This window comes from Alexandromys fortis, unplaced genomic scaffold, assembly GCF_014885135.2.
Source record: "Alexandromys fortis isolate MF-2015 unplaced genomic scaffold, M_Fortis_MF-2015_v1.1 scaffold_167, whole genome shotgun sequence".
Taxonomy (NCBI): Eukaryota; Metazoa; Chordata; class Mammalia; order Rodentia; family Cricetidae; genus Alexandromys; species Alexandromys fortis.
The window spans coordinates 3,272,589-3,300,000 of record NW_026068050.1 but is presented as its reverse complement, the minus strand read 5'-3'; the positions used below and the strand labels follow the sequence as shown (position 1 = coordinate 3,300,000).

At 39.6% G+C, this 27,412-nt stretch overlaps 1 protein-coding gene across 1 annotated transcript in view; it reads right to left on the bottom strand.

Moving 5' to 3' along the window:
* The window catches only part of Cul5 (cullin 5), a 45,075-nt gene that overhangs the window by 16,095 nt on the left and 1,568 nt on the right, over window positions 1–27,412 (bottom strand). Inside the window, exons 2-11 of the mRNA XM_050119428.1 lie at window positions 17,885–17,994; window positions 14,494–14,593; window positions 12,405–12,581; window positions 9,708–9,849; window positions 7,161–7,306; window positions 6,999–7,079; window positions 3,271–3,364; window positions 1,397–1,527; window positions 1,064–1,171; window positions 146–210 (exon numbers count right to left, since the gene is read on the bottom strand). Coding sequence (XP_049975385.1) covers window positions 146–210; window positions 1,064–1,171; window positions 1,397–1,527; window positions 3,271–3,364; window positions 6,999–7,079; window positions 7,161–7,306; window positions 9,708–9,849; window positions 12,405–12,581; window positions 14,494–14,593; window positions 17,885–17,994 — 1,154 coding nt within the window. The remainder of the gene's footprint in view (window positions 1–145; window positions 211–1,063; window positions 1,172–1,396; window positions 1,528–3,270; window positions 3,365–6,998; window positions 7,080–7,160; window positions 7,307–9,707; window positions 9,850–12,404; window positions 12,582–14,493; window positions 14,594–17,884; window positions 17,995–27,412) is intronic.

The window sequence follows — 27,412 nt, the reverse complement described above, 5'->3', positions numbered from 1 at the left end:
ATAACAAATAATACCAACAATTAGAACTAAAAAGCAAACCTAAGAAAAGCCCAAACTTACCAGGGAAACAGGCACCTTGATCACCCAGCACCCCAGTAATGTGTCTCCCAAAGAATTATTTTTTAAAAAGAGTGTAGAAGCTTACCCTTTCTGCTTCAAAGGTAATTCAAGTTTAAATATGGTAGCATCATTAACAACTGCTTTGTATGCCTGTAAAAAGAACCCAATTTGAAATAGAATGACATTTAATATTTAAAATATACAAAGAAACAACTTAACATGAACCAGATGTTTTCTCAGGTTTTGTGTGTGTGTGTGTGTGCTGGAATTGGATGAAGGCTGCAAAATTAAGTATATGTTCTTTTATTTTTACTAGTACATCCATCTAAATGACTCAGCACTTCTTTAAACTTTATCACTACTGGGGTGGGGGTAGGCACAGACAGTTCATGTGTGCTGTGGTGGGAGCTCTCTTCTACTTTTAAGAGTTCTATGATATGTTCTCCCACTTCATTGAGAATGCTCCCATGGAAAGCAAAGACAATCTGAAAGTCACTCCAGGAGCTCCAAGGCCAGAGGATGAAAGCATCAACTGTGTGCCACAGAGGGGCACACAGGTAAAGGCAGCTACTGACCCTGATGCCCTCCCTCATTTTGAGAAAAAACGTCTCTGGGAAGTTGTCTGTTGACCTCTCTACTCACATGTGGCTTGGCACACAGAACCTCACTCCCCCTCAAAATAAATAACTCTGCTTGGGATGAGGTATGGAGAACAGTGATGTAGAGCAGGGAAGGTCTTAAAAGGATGAATAAAAATTCAAATATCAGAAACCTTCAAGACAAAGGGGCAATGCTCATGAAAAAGTAAGGAGGGAGCAGCTCACTGGGTGAATCCCAGCTCACAGGTACCTGCAGCTTACTGGAAGGAACTGAGTAATAAACTGCTGTAAGTGAGCTGCTGCCCACACTCCTAGTTCTCAGTTTAGCAACATGATGACACTGGTCGTTGAGCCAACTTTAGTGATAGTGCACTTTTACACAAACGTCCTCAGAGAAACACTACCTTATCTCTTGCAGTAAGGAAACGAGGATCATCTTGAAAAGCTTCTTTGACAAGTTTGCTGAATCTATTAAACAGAGTAAGCAATTGCTCCACGTACTTCTCAGAGTCCTGGGAAAAAGGTTTTGCATTTCAGCTTTTAAAAGGTAAAATATATGAAACAACAAAGTACTATTCTAAAAAAAAAAAAAAGACTAAGGCTTTAATTTAAAATTGGGAAGATTTCTTTTCTTAAAAGTAAAACTGAAAAATATTCCAAATTACTGTTTTGCTGTTTCAACCACAACTTTAGAGGTGATGTTGGATATACAGAGTCCTGCCATCTAGGGAACTTACAGTAGTGATGGTCTCAGCAGCTGCCACCATGTCTGCTAGGCCAGCACTAATGATGTGCTCCTCCAAATCCTTCAGCATTGGGTCTATTCCATTAGGAACTTTGTCCATCAGTGAAAACATCAAATGTAACTCTGAAAAAACCACAACACACTCACAGAATTACTTTATACATTAAATTAAATTTCTTTCTTGCCTTTTGTTTTGTGCCGGGGTCACTAGGTAACCCTGGCTGTTACTATGTAATGCAGGTTGCCCCTCAGACTCACAGAAATCTGCCTACTGATGCCTCCCAATCTGTGCGGCACTACACTTCAGTAGCAAGATCCTGCAGAAATGCTACTTTGGAGTTTGAAATATACTATTGGGTATCCTGTGGCTATAATTTGTTTAAAAGAAAGTAATTTTCTTTTAAGAATCTAATTAAAAGCGATCTTTTATAGCCAAGGCAACCTGACTGGACCTCCAAAAAACGAAAAAAAAAAAATTAAAAAAAAAAACAAATGATGCTGGGTGTAGAGGCAGACAGGACTGATATTTTATGGACACTCTAGGCTAAAGCAAGTTCTGGGGTAGCTTGAGGTACAAAGTAAGATCATATATCTTGAGGGAGAGAGAGAACACAAATTTACACATAAGACTACTATTCATAAAGCAAGTGTAATGTTAAAAGGACTAAAAACAAGAATTATATAATTTTGTATCAGAGTTAACATAAAACTGTATAAAATTTATGAAGCACTGAACTGACATTCACACAGCCTTACTTTACAGTGCTGATCACAAAATGAACTGTTTGGACCAGTATGGACCAATGTAACTGGTCAAAGTCATTCTCAGCTGCATGGCAGTCCTAGCCTTACCCAGACACATGGGATCCAGACTCAATGGGTTTTGAACTGAAGTGAGTTGAAATACATCCTTTAAGAGTAGCTATGCACTGGACTCCAGACACAGACACAGGACAATCTGAACAGTACACATAGAAATTTTAATGTGGTTTTGTTCAGGGTGGTAAAGCTGAGTAATTATTTTCATCTTTATATATACCTGCTACTTCCCAAAACACAACGTAATTAAGAAAACGTTAATTTTTGTGTGGGGAAAATAAACAGACTTTTGGATTTGTGGGGTGGTTTGCTTGGGGGACAGAGGGTTCAAGACAGGGTTTCTCTGTGTATCTCTGGCTGTCCTGGAACTCACTCTGTAGACCAGGCTGGCCTCGAACTCAGAGATCTAAGATTAAAGGCACGTGCCACCACCTCTCAGCAGGATAAACATTGTTAACACAGTTTTATGCTATTAGAGAGTGTGCGTGCACACATGCATACATGCCTGAGTGAAACCTAAACACGTGAAAGTCAGATGACAACTTGAGATAGTCAGTTCTTTCCTTCCATCATCTGGCTCTGGAGGCTGAACTCTGGTCATCAAGGCCCAATGAGCCATCTTTATTAGTTTCTAAGAATCTACCAAATTTCTACACAAAAGTCAAATACTCAGTTGCAGAGTGGGGGTAGGGGGTGAAACAGGGTTCCTCTGTGTAACAGTTCTGGCTGTCCTGGAACTCACTTTGTAGACCAGGCTGGCCTTGAATTCAGAGATCCACCTGCCTCTGCCTCCCAAATGCTAAGATTAAAGCCGTGTGCCTGTCAGCTCAGTCTAGTCTAGACTGCATTTCTACAACTTATACTAGCCTTTAAAAGCACAGTTCACCTTAAAGGAAAAAGACAAAAGCCTCCCAAAACAAATAAGTGTTAGTATATTCAGGAGGAAATCCACCCCAGTCTCTAAGAACAACCCAACAGCAATTAATTAGGCGATTTGCTTAAGATACTCTCTGAAGAGGTTATGTCTGGATGTGAGATTTTACCTACTTTCAGTTTCATTTCGTTTGATCATGCCTTGGCATTCTGCTAAAATAGTCTCTTTAAATGAGGTCACCAGCGCATTTACACAACATTCCATGAGCTGAAAAAGAGCAAAAACAATCAACAGTTAATACTAACCTTTACAGAGTACTTACAAGTCCAACCATATTGGTTCAACAGTAAGAGAAAGAAAGTACACTGAAAGTATACTTTACCTACCTTGATGCAGGTTTACTGTTAACATATGGATGAATAAATAAACCACACTAATTTAAAGTAAAACTATAGAAGTGAGGTTCTCTTTAAAATATAATTCAAAATAAATAAATAAATAAAACTAAAAAATATACAAAAATTCAAAAAAGGGTGAACTTCGCCTAACTCCTACTAACTGGTGAAATCTATTAGAATCCTAATACTCCACATGATTCAAAAACTAGTAATACATTCTACAAACCACTGTGTAATGCCTGAGCACTAGGACAAGACACAGCTGGTGCCTATCCTGAAGAGGTAACTAATTAAGAGGTAGAGGAGGAGTTAAAGTTGTCATCTGCTAAGATGACTTCTGAATCATATTTCCCCCTGGGCTGGAGAGATGGCTCAACACTTGTTACTGTTGCTGAGGTCCTGGGTTCAAATCCCAACACCCACACAAGGGCTACAAAAGTCTGTGATTCTAATCCTAGAGTATCTGACACTTTCTTCTGGGATCTCAAACACTGTACACACACGGTACACACACAAGCATACAGACAAAACACCCATACCAACTGCACAGAATTTTGTACCTATCTCAATGAAAGGAATCAGGTTGTTGAAGCAGTTTCTAGTCTGAAACATCTAAATGTTCCTAACAAGTACCGTTTATATACGTTGATGTACATGGGGGTTTTACTTGCATATACATCTGTGCACCACTCCCATGCCTGGTACACATGGAGTTCAAAAAAAGGCATCAGATCCTCTGGAACTGAAGGTAGGAAGCTGACATGTGAGTACTGGGAATTGAACTTGGTTCCTCTGGAAGAACAGACAGAAGTCCTCCAGCCATATATATATATACACGTATTAATACATATGTATACACATATATAGATTTATGTGGATATATATGCATGTGTGTATATATACATATATATACATATGCATAAATATAGATAAAAGATTACTAACATGAATCCAAGAAAAAAAATAAGCAAGACAAATTACAAAAAGAACAAACATTCCTTACTGGACCTGAGTGACACTTGCTGAATATTACTAATCAGATCTATCCATACATTCCAAGCTTGTTCTTGAACTCATGGTTTGCCACTCTGCCAAGTATTTTGGAAAATATTAAGTATAAAATATAGGCAAAGGAGGCAGGCGGATCTCTGAGTTCAAGGTCAGCCTGATCTACAAGAGCTAGTTCCAGGACAGGCTCCAAAGCTACAGAGAAACCCTGTCTCGAAAATCAAATCAAAAAAAAANCAAAAAAAAAAAAAAAAAAAAAAAAAAAAAAAATAGGCAAAGGCCAGATTCTGAAGGGCTTTGAATAAAGAGTAGGAATTTTTTTTCTTATTTTGGATGTAAGTGTATATGCAGCCTTAACTGTCCTGGAACTTACTGTGTAGACCAGGCTGATGTGATACAGAGATCCACCTACCTCTAACTTCCAAGTGCTGGGATTAAATAAATGGTTCTAGATGAAGAGGTAAAGCATCAGTGATTTATTTAATGTGTAAGAATATTTTGCCTGAAGAAGTCAAGACTATGATGGGGACAACCAGTTCACCTGAGCTAATGGGAGCTCACCAACTCCAGCCAGACAGGAAAGGAACAAGCATGGGTCCAAAGTAAACCTCTGAATGTGGGTGACAGTTGCATGGCTGGGACAGACTGCGGAGACACTGGCAGTGGCGCCAGGATTTATCCCTACTGCTTGTACTGGCTTGTTGGGAACCCATTCTCTCTGGATGGATACCTTGCTCAGGCTGCATATAGTAGAGAGGGCCTTGGACCTTCCCCAAAGCAATGTGCCTTACCCTCTCTGAGGAGTGGATGTGGGGCTAGTTGGGGGGGAAAGTGGAAGGAATGGGAGGAGGAGAGGGAGTGGGGACTAGAATTGACTTTTTAAAATGTCCTAAAAGAGTACACCCAGGTATGGTGTGGGAATTTTGGCTGATAGGGATCAAACCCAACATCTTTTCTTCTTTTGAGACAGGGTTTCTTTGAATAGCCCTGCCTATCCTGAAATTCATTCTGTAGACCAGGCTGGCCTCAAACTCACAAGGGATCCACCTACCTCTGCCTCCCAGCTGGGATTAAAGGCGTGCACCACCATGCTCAACTAACCCAGGGCTTTTAGCATACCGAAATACTGAAGGTTAAGGTGTATTTAATAACTTATGAATCACCACGGATTTGACTATTTCACAGTTGTGTCTGTGTGTGTCTATGTATGTCTGTGACATAATATGTGTGAAGAGCGGAGGACAATTTTCAGAAGACAGCTCTTCTTCCTTGCGGTCTCTCTAGTCTCCCTTATTTCTGTGTCCATGCACTGTACTCCAGGCTAGCTGGCCCTAAAGCTTCCCAGCCATTCTCCTGTCTGTCTCCCATCATTGTCTTAGGAGTAGGGTAATTACAGGTGTGTCACACTGAACCTGGCATTTTACATGGATTTTGGAAAATGAACTCAGGTCAGGAGACTTTCATTTTCTGTCCTTTCGTTGGCAATTTTATATTTTTCAAATGTTTTAGACTTGGTTGTTCTATAACAGCACAACTCACCTGCATAGCAAGTACTGAACCCACTGAGCCACCTCACCAGGCCATGAGGGATGACTTTGACCAAGGAATACCTGTTTAAAAATATACAATGGCCCTGACTTCTGAATATACCCAAGCCTAGCTATAAGTTTCTATTAAACAATCACTAAATTAGCTCAACTTTTCTTTGGATCAAAATTACTTTAACTACTAAAATCCATATAGCCTTCTCCAAGAAAAAACAGGATGAAAGATTCTACTCAGTGTGATGTTTGTTCCAAGAATAAAATTAGCATGATTATCACAAAATTGAAGAATTCAAAAAAAGGTCATGAGTAAAATACCACTGATCTTTAGATATACTTAAGGAGCATGATAAAAGATTAAATACTGAGCCAGGCAGTCACGGCACACACCTTTAATCCCAGCACTTGGGAGGCAAAGGCAGGTGAATCCCTGTGTTCAAGGCCAGCCTGGTCTACAAGAGCTAGTTAGTTCCAGGACAGCTAGGACTGTTACACAGGGAAACCCTGTCTCGAATAACAAAACAAAAAAAAGTTTAAAAAGTTAAAATACTGGGCATTGCACATACTAGAAAGTTCAGAATAAGATACCATTGCAGATGTATTTTTGAAGGGAGAAGAACATTATGACCAATTATCAATACTAGTTAAAGAAATAAAAGAGAAGTGTGAGAAGCTGGAGAGATGGCTATGAGCACTGTCTGCTCATAGATTTAAGATTTAGAGATTTGAGGCTTGATTCCCAGCATCAGTTCCAGAGACCCACGACCCTCCATCTGACCTCCACAGGTACCATATATACAGTGCACATACACAAATGCAAACCACTCAAACATATGAAATAAGTTTGAAAAGAACAAAAGAGAAAATGTCATTAGTGTCTGCATTTGCCACACCTGTGCTACACCAGAAGGAAACCAATTGCTTACTGATGCAGCAGAGTAGAATACTTACTGCTTCAACAGAGTTACATTCTCGTCTTGTTTCTAAGTAACGGAGTGCTCTTTTTTCTTCTTCTTTTAATTTAGCATCTGCCTGTCCAGAAGCAAAATAGCAATCATTTTAAGAATATCAGGAAACTAGATAAACTATAAAATGCAATAAATTCTGACTTACATATTTCATGTAATTCTGCACACCATTTTGTTGTAAATACGAGGGTGCCTGTGTTCTATAAAATCGCTCTGTTGAGTCCAAGTATGCCTTCTCAAAATTATCCCTATAGATCTGAAGCTTGTCCTCAGGATTAGAACAAAGGTTAACTGAAACGCAAAAGATAAAGCTGTTTTAATTATTTTTGACTATAACAAATGAGTAACATACTAAGGTATGATTGTAAGAGTCTAGAAAACTTCCAAAGATTATTGCACAAAGCAGTAAACTAATAAATTTTATAGTCATGTAAAACATTTTTTTAAGAGGCTGCTTTCTAAGTGATGATCATAGAGCCATTCATAGAACAAATGGCATTTTAATGGAATCTTCAGGAATAAAAAGGATTTACAAAGTCAGAATACGAAAATCAATACCCAGAATAACAAAAACACAAGTATACTGACCAAGCTACCTAATAGGATGATAAGTGAAAACAACATGGAAAGCCTCAAATCTGAATTTAGCATGAGATACCCCTTAAAGGGTAGAAAGTAGAGTGCTGATGTGATGGTTCACATAAAGGCACTCGATGTCCAGCCTCATGGCTTAAATTCAACCCCTGAGACCCACACGGTGGGGAGAACTGACTTCTACAAGTCATTTTCTAACCTACACACATACAGGGGGAGGAGGGGAGGAGAGACAGAGGAAAGAACATGGCCCGCACATGTCCACACACAAATAAAAACAAAATAAAATTGGGAAAAAGTGCTGGGGTTATAGTTCATTAGCAGAGTGAAGGCATAGCATGTATGAGGCCTGAGGTTTAATTTCCAGTGTGGAAAAAAATTAAGAACATTTAAAGTCTAGATGTAGAATTTAAACCAGTGGTAGATGAAATAAAAAGGAAAAATTTCAAAATAGTACTAAGGGAAACAAATCTAAAGACTTGAATAAAACACAGCAACAAGATGGAAAAACAGCTATGGGATTTTTTTCAAACTGTTTATACGTTTTTCTCATGAAAATACTCCATCTACTGGGCACACATATAGATGTGGATGGTCAGGAAGATGATTTTTCATTAAATTGTACAATTATAACGAACAGAAACATGCCAGCATATGCTTCATTTAAATAGATCTATTTATTGTTCTACGAAGACTTTAAGACATGTAGAAGCCTGTTTTGTTTCTTTACTCAGATTAATATAAGAAAACAATTTTTACCCAGTCTAAGACAAGCTACACACATTTAACTGATTTAAGACCTCAGAAAAATTTCTAACTAGACAGTGTCTCTTGTAAGTTGTAATGGATTGTAAGTTAAAGACTTTACAGATATGCGCAAGGATAGAGTCACAGGTGTCTAAACCAAGGTTATTAGTACACAGCAACCTAAAATACTTGTGTTTCTCTCGCCAAGTGTGGCTGATAAAGACCTACTCCTGCCAGGTAGTGCTTGTGCCCGCCTTTAATCCCAACACCTGGGAGGCAGAGGCAGGCGGCTTTGTGAGTCCAAGGCCAGTCTACTCTACAAGAGCTAGTTCCAGGATAGGCTCCGAAGCTACAGAGAAACTGTTGAAAAACAAAAACAGAAACAGAAAAAAGACCTACTCCCTGCACAAATTCTTCAGCAGCTTGTCTCACTGGGCATTATGTATGCCCTCCCCTCAGGTCACAGCCTGTACTCCAGCAACCTTGAGGCCCAGGCTGCCATGGTTACTCAGTCCCCACAACAGTAGTATTTGTAACCTTTTATACTGAAAAAGTTTGTTCCTGAACGTGCATGTGTGTGTGTGTATTTGTGTATCAGCTAGGTAAACAAAGAAGCTAGAGAGAACTGCAACAGGAGAACAAGAGCTGGAAAGAATAAAGGGCTGACCATCAGATCATGTATGTGAGTCTTTTACCTTCATATAGACAGAAAAATTTTCTTACTGCTGCTCTGAAGACATTCTTTTCTGCAACTGGGGTACAGTCCTGAGAGCTGCTCTCACAGGCTGCAGCAAGGACTTCATGTGACATATACGACACTCAGTAAAATGAAGCATGAGTAAGACACTTAAGAAAATTATGCCAGGGAGAAACAATTACTATGAATCATTAAACATGAGGACACAACCTAGTCTCAAAATTACGAATGGTCTCCATGAGAAAATGAGGGAAGAGTCTGAAGGTGAGGAGGCATTCTCTAAGTTATAGAGGAAACAGGTATTTGACGGAAGAGGACGACGACATCATTGTTAGAACTTGAGAAAACAGAGGATGCACACAGAAGTAACATCTAAAAATACCAACACACAAAAAAGTTATCCTTTATGAGCTATAGGTTGCAATTTATAGTTTTCTAGTTTAGGACACTAGAAAGTTTTAGCCAAGAGGTTAATTAATGATGAGGAAATATGACAAAAATGAATTTGAACTTAGCAGATTTCTTTGACACAGAATCAATACCATTTTCATACTGTTAAAAAAGTACATGGTACACAAAGTAGATGTGAGTCTGGCAGAACTATATTAGAAGATTTCTAGAAAGGAAATGTGATTATAAAAGTTGAGAACATACCGTAGGACTCTCGTACTCCTATGACCAGCTGGGAATCAAAAGCTTCCCCTAATCTCTCAGCATGCACCAGCTTCATTGCACTATCCTGGAGTCTGTTTTTTATATTTGAAAAAATTGACTCATTCCACGTATCAAGCATGAGCTGGCAAAATAAGAAAATAAAGAATCATCTTGGGTTATTAATACGTTCAGTATCACACACAAGTTTAAGGACAAATGGTAGAAAAGAAAATCCTATTTCTAGGTCTGTATTGTATAATGCTTTAGGAGGTCACATATATATCATAAAAGTAAAGAACTAGGGCTGACATAGCGATGGACCTTTAATCCAAGCACTCAGAGGCAGAGGCAGGGGGATCTCTAAGAGTTTGAGGCCAGCCTGGTCTACGCAGTGAGTTCTAATACAGCCAAGATTACATAGAGAAACCCTATCTCAAAAATCCAAAACAGGGGCTGGAGAGATGGCTCAGAGGTTAAGAGCATTGCCTGCTCTTCCAAAGGTCCTGAGTTCAATTCCCGGCAACCACATGGTGGCTCACAACCATCTGGAATGAGGTCTGGTGCCCTCTTCTGGCCTGCAGACATACACACAGACAGAATATTGTATACATAATAAATAAATAAATAAATAAATAAATAATCCAAAACAAACACAAAAAAAGACCCTAATGCTTCAGAATGGAATTTGGATCCTACCTCTGCTATTTATATCCTTTTACAAGTGTAAAATATTAATCCAAATTTCTAGTGTTTGTTACAAAAATTAAACATGGTAATACATGGAAAACTGTGTTTAGAAGGCTCACATGTATGCTTGTGCTAACCATCTTAATGAAAATATGTGCCCATCTATACCATCTATACCTACTAGGTGTAAGTATACACTGGCAAACAAAGTTCAACGTCCCCAGGAACTTTGTCAGGCATTTATCAGGAACAGTAAGAATGTTGGTTAAAAAAAAAAAAAAAGAAAATAGAATGTTGGTAAGAGGGTTAACAATTCTGTATCTCTCACCATGTAGCTGGGACTGCACTATGTAATACCCACAGTCCTCAAGTAAGAGCTACCATGATCTCCTCTTTATATGTGAAAGCTGGGGCCCAGCAGGAAACACTCACACGCCACACTTAAATATAACAAATATGGTCCTAGAATCAATGTTCATTTTACTCAGTAAGCCTCACAGCAAATTTTAAAAAAATGGTAATATTTTAAAAATTATTAAAAATTTAATTTAAAAATTAAATTAAAAAATTTAATAACCCAAAGAGGATAAGATTATAGGGCTACAAGTTAAATGGCATCTTCAAAAATTTTTTGCCTTTAAATAGAAAATAAATGTCTCAATTTGCAGCTATTTCTAGCACTGAAAAACCATGTATATCAAGCCAGGTGGTATATACCTTTAATTCCAACACTCAGGAGGCAGAGGCAGGTGGATCTCTGTGAGTTCAAGGCCAACCTGGTCTATAAGAGCTAGTTCCAGGACAGGCACCAAAGCTACAGAGAAACCTTCTCTCTCAAAAAGAGAGAAAAAAAAGGTATATCTAATTTTATAGTATTACCAAATAAATTGAATTCTAAGAATAGGATGAGATGGCAATACCCAGACCACATAATTCTAATGTTGGTCTATTAACATAACCTTCATAGCAAACAGTATTTGAACTTCATATGGCAATTTTTATTTTCTACCTTTCATTAAGGCTGAGGATGTAGTTCAGTGGTAGAGCGTACGTAGCGTGTATGCTCACACATATAAGCTCTGGTTCCATTCATTTCTCACTAGTAGGAAAGCAGTTGGCTAATGAGTATGGCAATTTTAAAAAATAATTCAGAAATGAAAGGAAGCTTGGGACACTGAGGTAGCCTTTGTCCCTTAAAGTATAGTTAGTTACCAGGCACAGGTCTTTACTTAGAAAACATGCAATTATAAAAATAAGCACAGTACACACTAAGCTTAAACAATGAGCACAAAGCAACTAGAGAGATGACAGCTGGCTAGCCACAATTAAACACACAGTTAGAAGGTAATCTAACGAGAGGGTTTTTTCAAAGACAAAACAAGTAATTCTCAGGAAGATACAGTACAAAGAAATAACACAGCAAAAAGGTACTGAAGATAAAACTAGGAAAAGATAACAAGAAAAGGAAGAACTGAGGAGGTAATGTCTGGAAGTAGTTATAGTTTAAAAACATAAAAAGATGAAAGATGGAGCATGTGAAGGGGCCGGTCCTGCAGATCCAAAGCTGCAGGATCTTCACAACACAGGGCAACAACACGATATCCAAGGAGTCCCAGCGAGGGCCCAACACTGATAGCAGAAACCAGAGGCCTCAAATGAGATCAATGACTCTTTGTAATAAACATAGGTCCAGGACAGGCTCCAAAACTTTAGAGAAACTCTGTCCCAAAACACCAAATAAATAATCCTAGCCAGCTGATGGAGGCGCAGACCTTTGGAACCAAAAGAAACAGAAGGATCTCTGTGAGTTTGAGGCCAGCAAGGTCCATAGAGCCAAGAGCCATGTTCCAGGACAGTCAGAGTTGTTATACAGAGCACCCCTATCTCAAAACAACAACAAAAATCCTGAGAGCTATAAAGAATGGTGTGAAGTAGCAAAGCATATGTAAATTATTATGAAGTGCCTTCTTCCTGAAGAAATTTAGGAAAACAATGGGGTAAGAGACATACCTTTCTAACAATACTATCTTCCATATTTGACTTTTTATTGCTGCTTTGTTTACCCAATAAAGTAACCTCTAGTTGACAAAAAGGTTTTGGTAAAATATCACACTGGGTAAAAAATTTTCTCCATTCAACAATATACGCCTTTAGCAAAGCGGTATCATCTTGATGACTCAGGACACGCTGAAAAACAAAATTGTATTAATTTGAAATACACTTAAAATGTCTTGAAAACGAGAATATATAAAGCAATGATTTTAAAATATATAATTCATTGCACAAATTATTTAAAAGAAACTAATGCCTTAAATATTCTGTAAATAAATGTTCACAGCCATAATGTTTATAGTCATTTTATCCAAAACAGTTAAATTTAAACTGGGCAGTGATGTTTCAATCCCAGAACTAGGGAGGTAAAGTAGATAAATCTGAGTAGCTCATGACAACCTGGTCTACAAAGCAAGTTCCAGGAAGGTTAGGGCTACACAGAAAAACTCTGTCTTAAAAATCAAACACAAATTACCAACAACAATAAGTGGAGGAAATGTTAAGGCCCATTATCTCATGAAGGGTAAACAAACAGTATGTGCTACAAGCTACAAAACAGAGCAGTACTCAGCCCGAGAATGCAGCACACAGCTAAGTTTTGAAAACAACTCAAGTGAAGACCAGTCATAAAGGTCACAGTTTAGGAAAAGCCAAGAACAAAAAAAAATTGTGGTTTACTGGAACAGGGTCTGAGCAGAGAGGTAACAGGAAGTGACTGCCTGCTAACAGAAGTGCTTCTTCAGAGGGGGATGAGATATTCTAGGATTAATGGCTGATGATCTATAAACTAAATCTCTCTGCAAGATACATTTGAGTTGAGGAATTTTGTTTCTTGTTTGTTTCTTCCTCCTTCCTTTTTGAGGCAGACTCCATTATACATCCTTTTTTTTTTTTTTAAAGATTTATTTATTTATTATGTATACAACATTCTGCCTCCATGTAAGCCCACATTCCAGGAGAGGGCACCAGATCTCATTATAGATGACTGTGAGCCACCATGTGGTTGCTGGGAATTGAACTCAGGACCTCTGGAAGAGCAGCCAGTGCTCTTAACCGCTGAGCCATCTCTCCAGCCCTCCATTATACATTCTTGGGTTGGCCTGGAACTCATTCTGTGAAGCAGGCTTACTTTCCACACAAAGATCAGCCTGCCACTGCCTCCTGAGTGCTGGGATTAAAGGTGTATACTGCCACATCTAGCTAAAAGAGTAAATGTTATGTCATGCAAATTATTTCTCTTTGAAGGGTTGAAATACTGCTGAGGTCATACTAGAGCCTAAACACAGTAGAGGCAAGTAGATCTCAGTCAGTAAACCTAATCTATGTGATGTACACCAAAATAGCCAGGGCTATGATGAGCAACTGTCTCAAACAAAATAAAACAAAAAACTAGCTCTCATTGGCCTGCCACTTGCCAAGTAAGCTAGACTGACCAGAGCTCCAGGGATCCACTTCCCCAATGCTGAGATTACAAATAAATGCCATGAAGACAATCTTATTGCTATTATTGCTATATTAAATTATGTGTGTAGGAATAGGTACATATCACAGCATACATGTACAGTTGTGGATGTATCTGCACAAATGAGTGCTGATGTCCGTATAGGTTAGAAACATTGGATCCTCTGGAAGTAGAATTACAGATGTTATGTGTGTTTGATATGGGTGTGGGGTACCAAACTCAGGTTCTCTGCAAAAGCAGTATATGTTCTAAAGCACTGAGTCATCTCTCTAGCACCAGATATATACATTTTAAAGTCAATCACGGGGACAGGCATAGTGGCGAACATCTTTAATCCTAGCATTAAGAAGGCTGAGGCAGGTAGAACTGATGCTAGCCTGGTCTATAGAGGAAGTATGAGAAAAGCCAGAGATACAGTGAGACCCTGTTTTACTGTCCAAACAAAAAGAAAGAAGCCTAAGGATGGGGGTGTGGCTCACTGATGAATACATGCTTGTTAACTAACCATCTAAGGCTCTATAACAGATGTCAAACACCAAGGTAAAAAAAAACTGTGAAACAAAGGTGAAAACATGCACAACTTACTGCCTGTGCTTGCTTAATAAACTCAAGAATATCTTCTTTTAAAGCCTGATGAATTTTTGATGAGCCTTTATCATCCCAGAGACAGACTGCATGTACATCCCTGTAAAATCACAGCAGTGGGCAAACATGAGTAATGAAACAGCATCAGGGACAAGCATTCATCTTAAGTTCTACACTGGTATAGTTCTACAGTTCCCAGGGACCGCTGTAACAGTGCTAAACCATTCACAAGAACCAAACAAGTAACTGTGCCCATTATTTCATGGGTACTGATTGCTTGCTTTTTTTCTCCCTAAACAGGGTTTCTTTTCGTAGTCCTGGCTGTCCTAGAACTGCTTACCAGGCTGGTCTGTAACTCACAGAAACCCACTTGCCTCTGACTCCTGAGAGCTGAGATTAAGGGTGTGTACCACCACCACCTAGCAACTTTCCTTATTCTCATATTCATTACAAAAGTATGTCTGTCTCTTAATCTGTATCTTCAAAGTTAATTTCTGCTAATATTTTGTTAGCCAGTAGTGTGGTACATGCCTGTAGTCCCAGCACTGAGAGACAGAGAGAGGAGGACCAAACCAAGAAAGCCAATTTAGTTGAATTGGTGAGCTCCAGGTTTAGTGAGTAAAGACTTACTAAAGGAAGGCAAGGCATTCAAAGTCAATCTTTGGTCTCTGCATACACATACACATGGAGCACATGCATACACATGTATTACAAACACACACACGCATTTCTGGGGATCAACTCAGGTTCTCCTGCTTGCACAGCAAGCACTGTATACACTGAATCCTCTCTCTAGTCTAACTATACTTTGATTGTAATTTTTCCCTACTCTACTACTATTTGGTAATTGATTTGGTAAGGTTGAGTATGCACTAATATGCAGTATTTTGGTTTGTTTGAGACAGGTTTTCTTTGTGTAGGTCTGGGTTCCTGGAGCTTCCTCTACAGACTAGGTTGGCCTCAAAATTCTCCAGAGTGCTAGGATTAAATGTACATGCCGCCACCACCACCCAGCAATATTTAATATTTCTTGTAACTTACTGTCTTTTCCTGTTGTAACATAAACCTATTCAAAGAAATTTTGAAATTCGGGATTTCATCCTGACTGATTCACAAATACTCCATGTCTTTTCTAGTAAAGATATAAAGCTATCTTTTCAATTTAAAAAAGCTAGTTCCAGGAGAGGCTAAAAGCCACAGAGAAACCCTGTCTCGAAAAAAATAAATAATAATAATAATAATAATAAAAAGGCTTCTGTTCTTCTCAGTTCTGAATGAATGGGGTACACTGACTTTCTAAGAGAAAATAAATGCAGCACCTGGAAGTCCGAGGAAAAGATCATTACTACTGCTGCTGTGGGTGCTTGCTTTCTGCTCAGACCGCAAGCACACACAGCACCCACTGGCACTAATGGCGAGACAGCTGAGGTAACCTTCGTTTCTTTCTGCACTTGCCATGCGGAACACTTGTTGCTCAGCTTAGTGCTGTGGCAGGTAAGCAACACAAGGACGAACACAGGAACCTGGTGTCATAGCCTGAGATTAATTTGCTAGCTGAACTGGAAATTCCAAGATGGACGATGGTTCAACAACACTGGCAGAATCATTCACTGGAACTACTGACCAATGTAGGCTTTGCTTGCTATAGCCTAACAATTTTTTCTTTTTCTTTTTTTAAATATTTATTTATTTATTTATTTATTTATTTATTTATTTATTTATTTATTTATTATGTATACAATATTCTGTCTGTGTGTATGCCTGAAGGCCAGAAGAGGGCGCCAGACCTCTTTACAGATGGTTGTGAGCCACCATGTGGTTGCTGGGAATTGAACTCAGGACCTTTGGAAGAGCAGGCAATGCTCTTAACCACTGAGCCATCTCTCCAGCCCCCCTAACAATTTTTTTAAAAACATCTTTGTTTACAGTGGTAAAATGTGTCCTCTGGAACTAAATATGCTCGTGTACATGCCCTGATCAAAGACACTACCTTAGCCCTGGTAGTCCTTTCAGGTTTCTTCAACTTACTTAGGCTCTCTGCCTGAATTAATGCTTCAGGTCTTGGCTACTATGTTCCTGCTCCTACCTTTCCAGGCCAGTACTGGAATTAAACCAAGGTCTTTTTCTTGTTAAACAAGTACCACTGAGGTATACCTGGTGGACCAAAAGTTAGTTTTTAAAAGAAGTATGAGGGTGGGAACACTGGAGAAATGGTCCAGTAGTTAGGAACTCTTGGTCCTCTCTCAGAGGACTTGGTTTCAGTTCTCATCACCCACATAGAGGCTTACAGTATAAGGGGATCTGACATACTCTATTGGCTTCTGCAGGTACCAGGCATGTATACAATGTACTTGCATACATACAGGCAAGTCACTCATACATATTAAAGTAAATAAATCTAAAAAGTTCACATAGAAACTGAAGGAGAGCTGGGCGGTGGTGGTGCATGCCTTTTATCTTTGCACTCAGGAAGCAAAAAGTGGATCTCTGAAAATTTGAGGCCAGCCTGGTCTACAAAGAAAGTTCCAGGACAGGCTCCAAAGCTACAAAGAAACCCTATCTTGAATTTCCCCAGCTCCCCAATAAAGGAAACCAAAGGAGAAAGCCATTTGGCTTTCTAAGGTAATCTCTGATTAATGGGGCTGCTTTAACTTGCTGCACTGCTACTCAAAAAAACTGTTCCCTAAAGACATCTGGCCAAGAGCTGAGCAGTAACAAAGCAGATCTGAGATTGAATTCCTTTGAAAAATCTGATTGTAAGGTTGGTCTTTAACTGGTATCTAGCTGAGAACATTTAAATAAAGCTTCCTGAAATGATAATACTGATTCAGTATACCTAAACTGTTGATATGAACATGATTTATACTGAAAGCTTACTCTTCCTAGAAGTCCAGAATTTGAATGATTGCCAGTCTTGCTGCTGAAGAAATTAAATGTCCCAGGACTGGAGAGATGGCTCAACAGTAAAGAGCACTTGACACTCTAGCAGAGGACTTGAGGCACCCATGATGGCTCACTAACTACATTTCCCAAGGATCCAATACTCTTGTGACCTCCAGCAGCACCAAGCAAACATATGCTACATATACATACATGCAGCAAAATACTCATACACATAAAACTTTAATGTCCCATGTGAATTCTCTGGAAAAGGAGTCTTGGAAATTTGTGCTTAATCTTCCAACTGCATACCACATGCCTTTCCTTGTAAGGTCAGGCTTGTGAGTTCACCTAAGAGATTAGGGAACTGTACTAGCAATATGTACTAACAATCCCCATCACAACCAGTAGGGGTACATAGGTAAGCAAATACTTAAACTCACTATGCATCTCAGTATACAAAGACACCAAAACTTGCTCTGTTAACAAATAAAATTACTGAATTACTTACGAAAACAGATCAAACCACTGCTGTTTTGTTACAGATTCCTGGCGTAAAAGCTTCAAAACAATTGGACGCATGAAATCCCACTTGTCTTCAAACTGGAGAGAACCTTTATTCTTAAAAATAAGAGATAAAAGATAGATTAATTTTAAAATGATTTAAAAAATTCTCACATTTTTTTTTATTTTGAGATACCAAGAAAAACAGAGATCAAATTTAACATAGCTTTCCAAACCAGAGAAAGGGGCAGGCCTCCCACTGGAGTCAATAAAACAAGGCTCATCAAATTGAGGCAGGACCAAGATGCTCCCCCTGCATCAAGGCTGCAAGGCATCCCAGCATGAGGAATAGGTTCCAAAAGTCAGCTCATGTACCAGAGACAGGTCCTGACCTGACTGCTAGAGCCCCACAAACAGACCAAGACTGTCACCTACATGCAGAGGGTCTAGACCAAACCAGAGTCTTATAAGCTTAATCTTACAGCAGAAAATCAGAGAAACAAAATTCTGGGCTGGAATTATAGGGTGAAAGTACAGCCCACTGTACATGAGGCCCGGGGTTCACTACAAGAGTGGGGGTTGGAAAGACAGCAATACTAAGATTGATTGTATGAAAGTGTTCCATGACGAATTTGCTCTAAAAGTGTCTGGTCCTTCCTCTTGGCTCTTTCTGGTAGATAGTCCCTGAACAAATGGAATGTATACCTAGTATGAACCTGAGAACCTTAGGTCCTGTGTATGAGACAAACTAACCAATGTGGTTTTGGTATAGGACTTAACCATAGCTACATGATCTTAAATGCACGAGCTGGCCTAATTTAGAAAGATTAACAATATAATTTAGAGAATGGTTTAATGTCAATCTAGAGATTCAAAGTTCCAAGGGAGCAACCATTTATGTCTTTGTGAAGAATTCCACACAAATTGTCAAGGCAAAAATTAGATAAGCTTCCTTGGGCATAATTTCTGTATGTTGTCATATACTGACATCAGAAGAGAAATATCTGCAGACTACAAGGAGGAAAGTAGAAGCTGTGCTTGGACCAGGTGGTGATGGCACACACCTTTAATCCCAGCATTTGGAAGGCAGAAGCAGGTAGATCTCTATGAGTTCGAGGCCAACCTGGCCTACCAAGAGCTAGTTCCAGGACAGCTAAGACACAGAGAACACTGTCTTAAAAACAACAACAACAAAAAAGTTATGCTTGTTACCTCCTAGACTCTGGCCTATGTTTCTCCCATTTAATCGACCTAATGTTATATAATAAGTAACAGTGATGATTATATCAGCTTGCAGTAAATTCTGTGTCCTTCTGGTGTTGGAAATGAGAAGACACATTACAGAGTAAACCCTCTTAATTTTGTAGCTGTCCTAAACTTCACAAAAAGAAAAGCTGTCAGACTGGAGAGATGGCTCAGAAGTTAAGGGTGCTTGCAACTCTTGCAGAACTGTAACTCTAGTTCCAAGGCATCTGACACTCTCAGGCTTCCAGGGACACCATCCATGCACATGGTGCACACACATGCTGTAATAGTCTGCTCTGTCCCTTTAAGAGACAAGCCACACCTACTCCCCCCACCCCTGTCAAGCAGTGGCAAGCTGATCTTCAGCTTCCAGAGCCCCCCTCTCAAAGAGGCAGCTTCTGTCTCTCCCTTCTTCCCTTCCCTGCCCCATCTCTCTGTCTCTCTCAGCCTCTCTCTGTTCTCCCCTTTCTCCTCTTCCCTTCCATAATACACTAAATAAATATCCAACCTCACTCTGCATGGTGTGCCTATCCAAGTCTCTGAGCCCCCCTCAAAGAGGCAGCTTCTGTCTCTCCCTTCTTCCCACTTCTTCCCTTCCCACATCTCTGTCTCTCTCTGTTCTTCCCCATTCTCCTCTTCCCTTCCATAATCCACTAAATAAATATGCAACCTCACTCTGCATGGTGTGCCTATCCATGTCTTTGTCTCTCATCCACCATGTGGCTCCCTGCCAGGACCAGCTGCCTTCGGAGACCTGCCGCGTGGTCTCATCTGTCTCTCCTCATGGGACTAACCATCGAGGTCTCTCATGCACCACTGGGACTCTTGACCTGCTGCAGCCACTCCAGGAACTGCCTGGGACTGGCTGCTCTCAGGACCCAACACTTTGGGGACCTGTGGCGCGGTCTCATGGCCCATTGCCTGCTGCATCCACTTGGGGATCCGCAGCATTTTACTTAACCAGTCTTCTAGGATTCAGCTCTGTGTCATAGTTTACATGCATACGGGCATTTGTCTGTCTTAATTTACTGTGTAAAGTCTACCAAAGCCATAGGGCCACCTTTTCTTAAGGCCCCATAGACAAGTGCAGGGCATGAACAGCAAGCACAGATCCCAGCTGCAGAAGCTGATGACCAGGCTAGGCAGCATGCATCTCATAACCCGCTGCCCGCTGCAGCCACCCACTCAGGGATCTGCAGCATTTTACTTAATCCAATACATATGCACATAAATTTGTGCATGTTGGCATTTTTTTAAATGAAAAAAGGAAAGGCTGTGTGTGTTGGCACCTGCCACTAATCCAAACACTTGAAAGGCAGAACCTACATAGTAAGTCCCTATCTCATCTATGGCTACATTGAGACCCTGTTCAAAATGGCAAAACAAAACCAAAGTACAGCTGTCTATGCCTGGGATATGAGAGCACAACCATGACAAGCTCAATAGGTCTGTTTCAGATTACCTGGTTCCAGAGTTCCTATCTTAAGTGAGAGTGCTTGCCTCTAGCAAGCAGAGCCCACCCAAGAAAGTGCTGCTTTCAAGAAGCTGTGTTTAAGCTGGGCGGTGGTGGCGCACGCCTTTAATCCCAGCACTCTCACTTAAGGCAGAGGCAGGCGAGTTCGAGGCCAGCCTCGTCTAGAAGAGCTAGTTCCAGGACAGGAACCAAAAAGCTACAGAGAAACCCTGTCTCGAAAATAAAAAAAAAATAAAATAAAAAATAAAAAGCTGTGTTTAATACTGTTATTTTGTATCTAGAATTACTTCCCAAGCTCTCTCAGGTTTTATGTGGATGGAGTTGTCCACATATTGGGCATAGGAGGTATTTCTCCTAGCAAAATGCAGCTAAAATTTTTAAAACATGCTTAGCATTTTAAGAAGCACTCCTGGACAGTAAAGAATTACAGATAACACAATAAAGACAGGTTCAGATATAAAAGAACTCTAAATGGGTCATGGTGTTGGATAAATGTATGTAGGCTGGGGACAGAGAAGAAAAAAGTAGAAAGCTAGAAAAGAAGTAAATTGTTTTTTAAAAGTCTTTAAAGAAAAAAAAGTCTTTAAAGAGACAGAATACAGTCATCAGTTAAAAGGAGTAAAGAAAAATAAGCCACATAAAGATAGACTATACACTGAGAAAATGGATTATGTATATTATTGTGTTTTCTTTGGATTTTTTGACTGTTGAAGGAACTAAGTACAGAGAGACATTTCATTGTATGGTTTGCTAAGCTAAACCAGCATGCATATTATAAAGGTATCTTGACTTCAAGAATTTGGGTCTAAGGATATGTTGCTTTGTAAAAGAGGTTCTTTTTTTTGTTTCCACAAAGAATGAGAACCTGTGGGTTCATTCCAGGCTAATATGGTTTGATAGACCACAACCCTCCAAGAGGTTGCCATGAACACCCTCAAAAAATTACTTAGCCCAATAAACCACAGGAAGAAGTTTGGACAGAACTGTGCCCATATTCCAAAATATTGTTTGTAAATGTTTACATTTAAAGGAGAATATGCTATAGAGATGGATATGCATCGGTATGGATCTTGGTTTATTGATAAGTTTTAGATCAATTCTGTTGTATGTATATATTTCTGCTCTTGATTAATGTATTGTGATTGTGTAGCTCATTTAAAAATATAATGTATAATTAAGAAATATAGGTTAATAGATAAGCATCTATAATAGTCAAGGTTATAGTCACATTAGTTAGATTTTCTAGATGTACAAAGATGTATTTCAGATGAATAAGCATTCCTCAAACCTTTCAAAGACTACAGAATCTGGCATTTAAAATGTTTAAGAAGTTAGGACTTTTCATGACATGAGACACATCTAGTCCTGGCAGCACCAATCTACTTCAAGAGGAAGATGGGCACTGAAGAGGCTCCTCGTGGAGTCTATTAGCCATTTGGGCAAGAAACAGCTCTTGCCTCAACTGCTTAATGAACTGGACATGCAGGACCTGTAGAGAAATGACTAAAGGGTGAGACAATCCTTTGAGGTTCCTGCTTCATGAAAGTCTGCCAGACATTCTGCAAGACACAGAAAAAAGTGACTAACAAACTGTCAATATAGGTGAAACTGTCTTTGAAATTTCCTGCTTCATGGGAAAGTCTGTTGGATATCATGGGCCTGTAGGCTGAAGATTGATGCCCCAATGGTACAGAAGAACTTTGGGTGACTGTCTAGACAGTGAGATGTCTGTCAATTCTAGAATTTTGAAATTTTCCTACAATGCACTTCCTGTTTACTTAGGTAATAAATATTATATTCTTCTGTAGTCTTTGATGGAGTTGGAGAACAGATATAGTTTTCATTAGTTACAATAAAAGATAAAGTTAATACAAATATTGTAACTGTAAATTTTGCTTGATACCTGTTTTGTTATATGTAATTTTACTATATTAAAACCTTCCTTTTTGTTTAAACAGAAAGGGGGAAAGGGTGTGAAAAGTCCTTCTGTCTATGTGTTGCTTTTATTGGTTAATGAATAAAGAACTACTTTGAGCCTATAGCAAGGGCAGAACAGAACTAGGTGAGAAAAGCTAGGCTGTATGCTGGAAGAAAGAGGGCAGAGTCAGGGAGAAACCATGGATCTGCAGCCTGAGACAGACACTGGGAACTTTAGCTGGTAAGCCACTGCCATATGGTGATGCACAGATTAATGGAGATGGGTTAAATTAAAATGCAAGAGCTAGCTGATAAGAAGCTAATAGGCCAAGCAGTGTTTTAAATAATATAGTTTCTGTATGAATATTTCAGAGCTGAGCAGCTGGGTGTCTAAGAACCAAACAAGCGGCCCTCCTTCCTCCTACAATTATCCTCCTACTTACCTCAAAGTTGTTTTCTTAACAGTGAGAACCTTTCACATCTGACCCCAACTTTTGTTTTATTCTTCCTTTTGTTTCCTTAGATTCTGGGGTACTATCATGCAACAGTTCCAAGGTGCATCATCCATACACAATCCCAACACAACCTGCCACTTATTTCTCCATTCCTACCAAATTTATTCCTCATCACCACCATGAAGACTACTCAGAGGCAGGATGGTGGCAGCGTACTCCTTTAATCCCAGCACTTGGGAGACAGAGGCAAGCAGATCTCTGTGAGTTGGAGGCCAGCTTGTTCTACAAGAGTTAGTTCCAGAACAGGCTCCAAAGCTACACAGATTAAGAAAGTACTCAGAGGCTGGAACCATCAAGAGCCCTTGTTCTGGGGCTGGAGAGACGGCTTAGTGGTTAAGAGCATTGCCTGCTCTTCCAAAGGTCCTGAGTTCAATTCCCAATAGCCACATGGTGGCTCACAACCATCTATAATGAGGTCTGGTGCCCTCTTCTGGCCTGCAAGCATACAAGCAGACAGAATACTGTATACATAATCAATAAATATTTTAAAAAGCCTTTGTTCTTCCTAAGAACCCAGGTTCAGTTCTCACGGTATCTCATAACTCTAGTTCCAAGGGATCAAATGACCTCTTCTGACCTTCGTGAGCACTGGACTCACAGTACACCTACATACTCGTACACATAAAATATATCAAATAAAAGCAAACTTGAAAAAGATATTTTTTAAAAAGTACTTGGAAAACAGAGCAATGGCTCTGTTTTAGTAAGTATTTGCCTTACAAAAATGACAGAACCTGAGTTCAATCTTACAGAACCCACATTTAAAAAAAAAAATAAAAACAATAAACTGGTAATGGTGGCATTTGTATAATTCCAGTGCTGGTACATCCCTGCGGGTCCCTCCTAGGCTAACTGGCAAATTCTAGCCAAGTGAGAGTCACTGTGTTGAAGAACAAGGTGGAGAGCTCCTGGGAATGAGACCTGAAGCTGACCTCTGGCTTCCACATTCATACATGTATGTATGCATATTCATACATGCACACCTGCAAACAGAGTACCCATTCTTCAAAATTCAGCTCCAATGCTCTCTTCATGATGGAAGTGGGTCTTGTAGCTTATGTGTTGCTTTCATTGGTTAACTAATAAAAAAAACTGCTTGGCCTGATAGGACAGAAAATTAGGTAGGTGGAGTAGACGGAACAGAATGCTGGGAGAAAGAAGCCGAGTCAGTCAGTCACCATGATTCTCCCACTCCCGACAGACGCAGGTTAAGATCTTTCCTGGTAAGCCACACCTCGTGGGGCTACACAGATTATTAGAAATGGGTTAGATCAATATGTAAGAGCTAGCCAATAAGAGGCTGGAATTAATGGGCCAAGCAGTGTTTAAAAGAATACAATTTCCGTGTAATTATTTTGGGTGTAAAGCTAGCCGGGTGGCAGGACGCAGCCCCACCGCTCCTTTAACATCTTCACAACACTATTCCATCAGAAACTTTCTTCACCTGTGTAGCACCATTTCAGAAATGTCTGCCTTTGAGAAAACCATAAGTACCATCTTCTCTTTGAGTATAATGAACTCCCATAGAGCAAGGACATTACACATGCCTTTGTATTCTTAATGGTACCTTGCATGTTGTTGTCCAATAAATAATTTTAATAATGAATAAGTTATAGACACTTAGAATTGGTAGTTTATATTTTCATTTTCCTTCTCTTTCCAAATGACAAAAATTTTGTGATGAGAAAAAGCTAAGCTTCCTATTTAATCCTTTTCCAGTTTCTTGTTAAGAGTCAACTGGAAAGTTCTCAAATGATTGAACTACAGACAGTATCTAAGCAAGAAACTGATATGGTCAGATTGAGATCAGATCAGCACTAAGAGAAAAAAATAGTGAAATAGAACCAGATGGTGGTGGTACACTCCTTTAATCCCAGCACTCAAAAGGCGGCAGAGCTAGATGGATTTGAGTTGAGGACAGCCTGGTCTACAGAGTTCAAAGTCAGCTAAGACTACACAGAGAAAACCTGTCTCAAAGGAAAAAAAAATAGTGAAATAGGAGTTAGGACTGTACCAGAAAAAAAAAAAAATACAAAGAGAGAAAGTGCTGAAGATTCAATCCTGAGAAATAATTTGGATGTCAGTGAAAAACAGGTAATTGGGGAAGACAGTAAAATATGGAGACGGAAAAAAAAATCATACAAACAAGTAAGACAGCAGATGATGTGATCAACAATACCAGAAGAACGGATGGCGCTTATCAAGAGAATCTGGGTTGTCAATCAGGATACTATCAATGCTTTTACACTTGATAGCTTCAAGATAACCATGTGGGTAAACTAAGGAAAAAGAGCTACAAAGCAGCCCATAGGCAAAGTCTGAGGCAGAAGCAGAGTACTGGCTAAGTTTACAAAGGAGACACAAACCTTCTTATAAATTAGAGAAGTGAGGGAAAAGGGACAGTAGAGAAGGGAGACATGCCACCAAGTCTTGGGGGACAGCGAAGGCTAAAAAAGAACAGGTAGAAGGTGACTTAAAAGCACAATACAGAGAAACCAGAAAAAATGTGTGGTATGGCCAAGGGAATACAGGTCTTAATTGGTAGGTAATGTGCTAAGAACTGAGGTGTGAAATTCAACTGCTTCGATAATTGCTATTTGGAATAGAATAATCAACTGAAAAAGAAGAAAATGAGCCCAGATGACAACTGTGAAAGAAAAAGAACAAGCAGAATTAAGTTTCAGAAGTAATCTAAAATAGATGAAAGAGCACTATCACATTGCAAGAAATGTTCTACAGATAGACTGTGCAAGTAAAAAAAAAAAAAAAAAAACAGATAAAGTACCCAAGTAAAAGGGGATCAGATTTAACTCCCCTAGTCTGCTGATGAACTGTATGTCAAAATAAACTACACAGATCTTTCTATACTCAAAAGATTTCCAAGCTCCAATAACAGTTCACTTGGTAAAAGAAGAAAACACAATCTCAAATAAAATAAAATTCCAATATAAAACCATGTCTTAAAGAATTTCACATGAAGTTACTTTTGTTTGTTTGTTTGGTTGTTTTTTTGGTTTTATAGGACAGAGTTTCTCTGTGTAGCTTTGGAGCCTGTCCTGGAATTCACTCTAAAGACTAAAATGACCTTGAACTCGAGATCCTCCTGCCTCTGCCTCTCTGGAATTTTAAACAAAATTATGAACTGAGGATGGAGAGGGTGGATTGTACCTTCTAGGCAGTCAAGCAATGAACAAGTCAGAAGCTTGCAAAGAATCAGGAACCCAATATTTCTTTTTTTTTTATAAAGATTTTTTTAATTATTCTTTTATTTATTTATTTATTATGTATACAACATTTTGCCTCCATGTCCGGATGTACACCAGAGGAGGGCGCCAGATCTCATTACAGATGGTTGTCAGCCACCATGTGGTTGCTGGGAATCGAACTCAGGACCTCTGGAAGAGCAGCCAGTGCTCTTAACCACTGAGCCATCTCTCCAGCCCAGAACCCAATATTTCTTAAACACACTTCAAGTAATCACATAAAAATACTGTTTATGTGAACATGAGAGCATTAACATGGATTTTGAGAAATTTCTGAACTAATGCATTAGGATTATAGGAAGCGGTCCAGGAAGATGGCTCTGGGGTAAAGTGAGCTGGAGTCCTAGGAGCTGCATAAGGCTGGGAGGAGAGAACTGACTCCACAAAGCTGACCTCTGCTCTCCTACATCCATGTGATGTACTCACGCACACACAGCAGCTTCAGGCAAACTGGGAAGTGAGCATGATCAAAATACACTATGCATATGAAATGCTCCAACATTAACAAAACTAAATTAAATTAGAACAAAAAAATCTAGGGGCTGGCAAGATGGTACAGCAGATAAGACACTCTTGCCAAGCAAGCCTGACAGCCCTGAGTTTGACCTCCAGATCCCAGGTGGAATGGGAGAACCCTCAAAAGTTGCTCTCTGACCTCCACAGGTGTGTGTCTGCACTCTCACACACACTATTATGAAAAACAAAGCCGAGTAGAGTCAGTAATATCTCTTCTGTGAATTAGTCTATAATGTAATCTCAGCTGGTTCCAAATTCACTACTCAATTCAGTTTAGGCTAGAATTCATGGTCCTTCTGCCTCAGTGACCGCCGTACTGACGACCAACCCAAACCTCCAGGACCAGATTCAACTGTTTTCGTTTTGTTTGGTGGGGGGAGTGGTAGGGTTTCTCTGTGTAACAGCCCAGTCTGTCTATCCTGGAACTCACTTTGTAGACCAGGCTGGCCTCTATCTCACAGAGAGCTGCCTGCCTCTGCCTCCTGAGTGCTGGGATTAAAGGCATGCGCCACCACCGCCCAGCCGTTCTTATAGGCAGTTCTAGGGCTTTAATGATTGCATATTAAATGCCATCACTGTCTGTTTAAGTATTTTACATAATTAAT